Source organism: Boleophthalmus pectinirostris, unplaced genomic scaffold (genome assembly GCF_026225935.1).
Source record: "Boleophthalmus pectinirostris isolate CB_2022bp ecotype Guang Dong unplaced genomic scaffold, ASM2622593v1 HiC_scaffold_3, whole genome shotgun sequence".
Lineage (NCBI taxonomy): Eukaryota > Metazoa > Chordata > Actinopteri > Gobiiformes > Gobiidae > Boleophthalmus > Boleophthalmus pectinirostris.
The window spans coordinates 8,481,186-8,489,068 of NW_026571299.1; the positions used below are offsets into that span (position 1 = coordinate 8,481,186).

At 42.8% G+C, this 7,883-nt stretch overlaps 1 protein-coding gene across 2 annotated transcripts in view; it reads left to right on the forward strand.

Annotated features, from left to right (window-relative positions):
• LOC110165876 (phospholipid-transporting ATPase ABCA1-like) overlaps positions 1-7,499 on the forward strand; it is a 120,116-nt gene extending 112,617 nt beyond the window's left edge. For both annotated transcript variants that reach the window (XM_055160104.1, XM_055160103.1), the window contains 4 exons: positions 449-552; positions 1,807-1,899; positions 3,607-3,850; positions 4,627-7,499. In XM_055160104.1, the coding sequence (XP_055016079.1) occupies positions 449-552; positions 1,807-1,899; positions 3,607-3,850; positions 4,627-4,752 (567 nt within the window). In that variant the 3' untranslated portion in view covers positions 4,753-7,499. The remainder of the gene's footprint in view (positions 1-448; positions 553-1,806; positions 1,900-3,606; positions 3,851-4,626) is intronic.
• Positions 7,500-7,883: the final 384 nt, after the last annotated feature.

Consider the following 7,883-nt stretch of genomic DNA (forward strand, 5'->3'; position numbering starts at 1 on the left):
ACTAGGTTAGAAGAGAATAGGAGAGAGGGAGACAAGGACATTTGGACAGAGGAGACTAGGAAACAAGGAGACTAGAAAATAAGGAGACAAAGACAGGAGGAGACTAGGACACTAGGAGAGAGGAGACTAGGAGACATAAATATAGGAATGTATGAAGACTTTTTACAGAAGTTGTGACGTTTTTAACTGACAAGATTTTGTATTTGTTTGGCTCTCCTCCCTCGGCTGCGCTCTGATTGGCTCTCCTCCCTCGGCTGCGCTCTGATTGGCTCTCCTCCCTCGGCTGCGCTCTGATTGGCTCTCCTCCCTCGGCTGCGCTCTGATTGGCTCTCCTCCCTCGGCTGCGCTCTGATTGGCTGCCCGATGCTGCTCCTCCTCCTCACCTTCTCCCTGTTCTTCCTGGTTCACCTGTGGGCGCTCGTGTCTACGGCCGTGGACCTGGTTCTAGGACGAGCCCACTACAGGCATGGACCCCAAAGCCCGCCGCGCCCTCTGGACCTGCATCCACGGACTCATCAAGACCGGACGCTCCATCGTGCTCACGTCACACAGGTGAGACGGGACTGAGGCGGGACTGAGACGGGACTGAGACGTGACTGAGACGGGACTGAGACGGAGACTGAGACCGGACTGAGGCTGAGACCGGTGATGAGACCTGATGAGACTTGAGACTGAGTGATGAGACCGGACTGAGACCGTGAGACCGGAGTCAAGATGAAGCTCATCACGTCTTGCCGTTATAGGGGCAAATTTGTAGCCGAGTTCCATATTAGGAATAAAAATGTATTTATAGACAAAATAACAAATTAAAAACATGAAGATCATGCTGAGCAGGTTAATACAAATATTTTAAGACTGAAATGATAGCAGAGCCAGAAGCGCCCCCATGTTCATTATTTGGAAAGTGGCTAGCGGGTTAACTTTGTTGTTAACTTTGTTGATTCTTAAGCCAAAGATTTTCATTTTGTTGTCTTATGTACTTTAACTTCTTGGGTTTTGTTTAAAGACAATACAGTCTGTTGATTCATACGGTCTATGGGCAGGACCGTGCAGCGTTACTTTTCTGTGTACGTGGGCGCAGTGGGCACTGATCCCACAGCCCCGGAAAGTGGCGAGGTCCAGGCTGTAAAGCAGCCGGAGCGTCGAACCTTTTCTGCCCGACCCAGATCTGGTAGCAGCGCACCGCCTTAGAGGAAGTGCGCTCGGCAGGGAGAGGTCCCTCGAGGGGATCCTCCCGCACCAAGCAGCCGTCTCTCGCCCGTCGAGTTGAATCCCGGGGCAGAATCCACCCGTTTATGGATTCACGTCCTCTTGAACTCTCTCTTCAAAGTTCTTTTCAACCTTCCCTTACGGTTCTTGTTGACTGTCGATCTTGTGCCGTATTTCGCCTTAGATGGAGTTTACCATCAAAAAGTGACCAAAGTAAAGAGTAATGTAAAAAGTTACTTTCTATAGAGGGTAACCAAGTAAAAAAAGGGATTACTTTTAGAACTGTAACAAGTAACGAGTAACTTCCCCAACACTGATTAGCATTAAACCAGAAATAAGATGGGTCTAAAACGGAACTAAGCCCAGGACTGTTGGACTAAACCAAGACTAAACTAGAATAAAAGCAGGAACTTGGTTTGTTTGGTTTGGTGGGATGGTACCTGTGATAAATATTTATCAGAGTTTTTAAAGGAAGTTAAAGTTAAATTATGTTTTAAGTTAACTATGTTTTAGTGTTTAGCTGTCATATGCACTTTAAGATTGACGAAACCATTACTAAACTGTTTGTGTGTGTCTGTGTGTGTGTTTGTGTTGCAGTATGGAGGAGTGTGAGGCTCTGTGCACCAGGATGGCCATCATGGTGAACGGGAGGTTCCGCTGCCTGGGGAGTGTACAGCACCTGAAGAACAGGTCAGCTCCCTGCGCCCCCTGCTGGACACTCTGTTATTCACTGTTTGTCCACAGCTCTTCACTGCTTACAGGAGGAATAGATGAACAAATGTATTTGGTTTTTGCCATAGAAATGATATGACCTCAGTTTTTCCTTCATTACGCTGACATTTTTTTTTTTAACCAACCAAACCTTGACGTCATTTAGTCTACGATCAGACTGCAGGGTTAATGCTTAAGGCAAGGCAAGTTTATTTGTATAACACAATTCGTATACAAAGTAATTCAAAGTGCTTTACAGAATAAGAAATACATTAAAATCATAATAAAAACAAATCAAAACATAAATAATCACGAAGATTAAAATTTAAAAAGAGAGACATAAATTGGAGAGAAGAGTGAGGAATGAAAACCTTTCAGTTTTATGCACAGTTAAACAGAAATGTTTTGAGTCTGGATTTAAACAGCGTCACAGAAGAGTCTGTCTCACATGTTCAGACTGTTCCAGGTTTTAGCTGCATGAACCTGAAACTCTGACTCCCCTTGTTTAGTCGTGACTCTGGGCACCAGCAGGAGGCCGGTCCCTGAGCTCCTCAGAGTGTGAGATGTTCATATGACACTAACATGTCACAGATGGACTTTGCTGCTCGGCCATGGAGAGACACTTGTACAAGCAGAGCTGCTTTAAAGTCTCTGAGCCACAGGAGCCAGTGCAGAGACCTGAGACCAGGACTTATGTGCTCGTACTTCCTAGTTCGAGTCAGGACCTGAGCTGCAGCGTTCTGGATGTTCTGGATGTTCTGGATGTTCTGGATGTTCTGCAGCGTCTCACAGCTCGTTTGGAGAGACCAGTGAGCAGAACATTACAGTATCTAACCTACTGGAGACAAACGCATGGATAAGTTTCTCCAAGTCTGATTTAGACAGTAAACCTTTGATTTTTGCGATGTTTTTTAGATGGTAAAAGGCTGCAGATGTTATTGATTTGATGTGGCTGTTAAAGTTCAAGTCTGAGTCCATTATTACCCCGAGATTTCTTGCCTGATTTGAAGGTTTTAGAGCGAGAGACTGGAGGTGACTGCTGACACTGTCCCTTTGTTTCTGTGGACCAAACACTATGACTTCAGTCTTGTCAGAGTTTAGCTGGAGAAAGTTGTTTTGCCTCCACACACTGATCTGTTGGATGCAGTGACCAAGTGAGTCCACTGGTCCATAGTCTCCTGCTGCCAGAGAGACGTAGATCTGAGTGTCATCTGCATAATTGTGGTAGGACACATTATTGCTGCTTATTAACTTAGCTTAATGCGGATTTTTTTGTCAGATTTTTTTTGCGAGGTCGTTCACATTTCCAGTTAAATGCGACTTGTATGTGATCTCCAGTGTGAACTTTAAACCCAAAAGTGTCCCACGTGTTGCACTGGAGGACACGACGACGTCACATGCAGAGAGTGTGCTCAGTGTTTACGGAAGTCGCCTAAACTCTGGGCTTGTCTACCAAAATACGGTCCAGTTCTTTGTAAAATGGACAGGTTACACATCTGCGGCCTCTTCGTTTGTTGGAGATTTTAGCCTCGTTGTATTTGGCTTTTTTTCTTTTAAAATGTAGTTGACGCGTCTTATATTCAGGTGCACTCAATAGTCCAGAGATTACGGTAAATGTTTGAAAAGCACATGTGAAAAGCAAATTGAACCCTGTAACCTCTGACCTGTGACCCCTGTGCCGTGCAGGTTTGGAGACGGTTACACCATCGTGCTGCGTGTGGCCGGTCCGGATCCAGACCTGGTCCCGGTGCAGAAGTTCATCGAGGCGTCTCTTCGCGGCAGCATCCTGAAAGAGAAGCACCGAAACATGCTCCAGTACCAGCTGCCCTCGCGCCTCACCTCCCTCGCCCACATCTTCAACACGCTCGCCCTGCACAAGAGCCGACTCAGCATCGAGGACTACTCTGTGACCCAGACCACGCTAGACCAGGTACTCGACCAGGACTCGACCAGGACTGAACCAGGACTCAACCAGGACTCAACCAGGACTCAACCAGACCAAGGACTAAACCAGACCACGCTAGACCAGGTACTCGACCAGGACTCGACCAGGACTCAATCAGGACTCAATCAGGACTCAACCAGACCAAGGACTAAACCAGACCACGCTAGACCAGCGACTGAACCAGGACTCGACCAGACCAGGGATTAAACCAGACCACTCTAGACCAGGTACTCAACCATGACTCAACCAGGACTGAACAAAACCAGGTACTGAACCAGGACTGAGCCAGGACTGAACAAGACCATGCTAGACTAGGTACTCGACCAGGACTGAACCAGGACTGAATCAGGACTGAATCAGGACTGAATCAGGACTGAACCAGGACTGAACCAGGACTGAACCAGACCAGGTACTGAACCAGACCATGCTAGACAAGGTACTGAAACCGGCCTGAGACAAGGCCTGAGACAGGTCTAAACCAGGTCTAAACCAGGACTAAACTAGAGACTGAGCCAGGGACTGAGCCAGGGACTGAACCAGGTCTAAACCAAGGACTGAACCAGAGATTGAAAAAGGTCTAAACCAAGTTTAAACCAAGGACTGAAACAGGTGTAAACTGGGGACTGAACCAGGGACTGAACCAGGGACTGAACTAGGTCTAAACCAGGTCTAAACCAGGCCTAAACCAGGACTGAAATAGGTCTAAACCAGGACTCAACCAAGTTTAAACCAGGTCTAAACCAGGTTTGTTCTTGTTCCAGGTCTTCGTGAACTTTGCCAAAGACCAGAGCGACGACTATCACTCCAAAGACGCCTCGGTGCGACGCAAAGACCCGCCCTTAACAGTCACCGTCGACCTATCACAGGACGAGGAGACGGTCATGTGACACTCCTCGTCCCCCCCCCCCCCCCCCCGGACTCTAAGCCCCGCCCCCTGGACTCTAAGCCCCGCCCGTCCTTCCTTAAACCCCGCCCCTTTGAGCCAGTCAATGCAAAAAACAAAGACATTTCTACAAAGTGTTAAAACTTGAACGACTGCTGCCTTGGATGGAGGATTCGACTTCATCTCCGAGTTTTGTTTTGTCCGAATCATTTCAGAAATTTTACTGGAAAAGCCAATTTTTTAGAGGAATGTTTGATTATGTTTTTTAAAATGTTGTTATTTATGTCAAATCCAAACTTTTGCCGATGTGATATTGGCAAGTTACAAGGTTTATTTTGGGTCTGTGCTCTGAAGGAGGCGAGAGAAGGAGCTAGGAGACGAGTTAAGGTTCCTACTTCCTTTTTATGTCAGTATTGTATTTTTAAACACTTTTTAAAGAACCCATATTACGCTATTTTCTATGTTATTATGTTGTTTCCTCGTCACAAACAGACCTGGAGTTGTGTTTTGTTTCATTCACACATGTTTAACACACAGTCCTGATAATACAGGAAGTGCACCATTTGCATTTTTTAATTTTCTCCCAAATTAAAGAGTGAAAGGAAGGAAATAACTTGAAATCTACGGAGCCCCTCTGATGACATGTGCGAAAAAATATACTAAATTGTAGCCTCAAATTACTGTTTTGTTCCCACAGTATGTAATTCGTTTACACGGTTTCCCACAGTCATGGAAATCCTGGAAAAGTCATGGAAATTGAAAATGTAATTTTTCAGGCCTGGAAAAGTCATGGAATTTCTTAAACTCAATGAAAGTTTTGGAAAAGTTATGGAGTTTTAGTATGTCTTTCATCCAACTACAGCGTTCTGTTAAGTTCTCATTAGACTATTATGATTATTTCTGATCCTTTGCGCCTTTAGTTTAAAAAAGAGACGACAATAAATGCACTGACAGTATTTTGAATGTTAAAAACTATAATATCAAACCATAAGGTGAGTGGAAAGAGTTAACATTTCATATTTAGCCCTAAAAGTCTGATCAGTTCTACACATGTAGGTGCTGTAAAGTCATGGAAAATTCACTTTAGGTCATGAAAAAGTCATGGAAATGTTTTGAAATTTTATCAGTGAAAAAGAGTGGGAATCCTGTAACTTGTTCCCACGTTTTATCCAATTCGTACACATTATTACACTGATCCAGGATTTTATATAGGCTTACATGTACATAAGCATACATTTTAATAGCAAACATCAAAATGGTAAAAAAAACAAAAAACATAAATTAACATATATTTTAATGTTATTTGTCTCTGCCGAAGTCTAGAGCTTCTATGCTGGAAGTTCTTGTTAAATGAACGTAAATCTGATATCACAATATCGCTCTGTTTTTTGTTTAATCGGTAATTGCCAATTTCTTAATTTGTGGGTAAAAATGGGCTAAAGTATATAATGGCATAATGTAGCTAAAACGTGGGAACAAGGGGGTCAGACCTTTGTTCCCTTATTTCTAGATTTTTCTTATTTTTAAGATTTCTCTCAAAATTAAACTCAAGTCATTTTTATTTTTATACCACATTTAAAGGGATGATTTAGAGTCATTTCAACCAATGATCCTTTGCTGCTGGAGAATAAGTCGGGTGTAACTGACGACCAAATTGAGAGAAATTGGGATAAAATCTGATTCAAATTGTGGGAACATAGGGCCTAATTTTGGAAAGAAAAAAAAAAAAAACACCTTAGAAATGAGGGAACATAGGGCTTTGGGAACATAGGCACACTCCTGGAACAAGTTGGCTAAAACGTGGGAACAAATTCCATATTGTGGGAACGAAATAATAATTTGAGGCCACGATTTAGTATCTTTTTTCACTCGCGTCATCAGTCGGGCTCCGTAAAAATTGCTACATGACATCGCAAGGTGGAACAGAGCATTTTGAGCTTTGGAGATGTGGACTTATTATAAAGGCTTACTCAAACGTGTGAATGAAACAAAACTCTGGTGTTTTTTGTGTTTTTTTGAGGAGGTGACAACATTATAATAAGACTAAAAGCTCAAAGGAGTAATTTTTGTGTAATATTGGACCTTTAAGGCACTGGATCGGCCATTTTACTAAAACGATTATGCACTGAAGTGAGGAGGTTACTAGATGCTCTCCGTAAATGCACACGAATGACTCAAGGAAATATCTGATTGTTCTGTTTTAAGTATTTCTAGTGTTTAAATATTCTATTACATTTTATTTTTTTCTGTTGTTCCCTAGTCTGTTTCAAGACTAGTTTAAAACATGACAAAATTTTCATTGTTTTTAATCAAAATTTTTATCTTTGAAATTTTAAAGAGGGGTTATTTTATTTTGCAAAATTGCTTATTTATTATGCTTTTTTTTTTGGTAACCCTCACAAAAATCACGCCTGAAGAGGTTTTTAATGTCATCCATGCATGTTTCAGTAATTTAGTGATCTCTCAGGCTGATCAGCTGTAAAATTATGTGTAAGACTTTTCTTCAAAACGTTTCTTTTTCACAAATTGTCTCGGATTTAAAAGAAAAAATAATAATAATTTGAAGATATGGGAGCATCTAGTGGACAAGGAAGCACATAAGGAAGGAAGCGTCCCACAAAGGAAGCATGTAAAGGCCTTAGGAAACGAGGGGGGAGGACAGAGCACTTCAGAGTACAGACCCGTGTCCAATCAAGAAGAAGTTGATTTTGTAGTTTTTTAAAGTGTAAAAAATAAATACCTCGAACCAGTCTCCCTGTCTGTTTAATATAAAGAATCAGAAATGGGTCTAAACCAGGACTGAACCAGGGCTAAACCAGGACTAAACCAGGACTAAACCAGGGCTAAACCAGGGCTAAACAAGGAATAAACCAGATCTGAACGAGAACTAAACCATGGACTAAACCAGGGCTAAATCAGGGCTAAACCAGGACTAAACCAGAGCTAAACCAGGACTAAACCATGGACTAAATCAGGTCTAAACCAGGGACTAAACCTGGAATAAATCAGAGCTAAAGCAGGACTAAACAAGGACTAAACCAGGTCTAAACCAGATCTGAACCAGGACTAAACCAGGTCTTAACCAGGACTAAACCAGAGCTGAACGAGAACTAAACCAGGACTTAATCATGGACT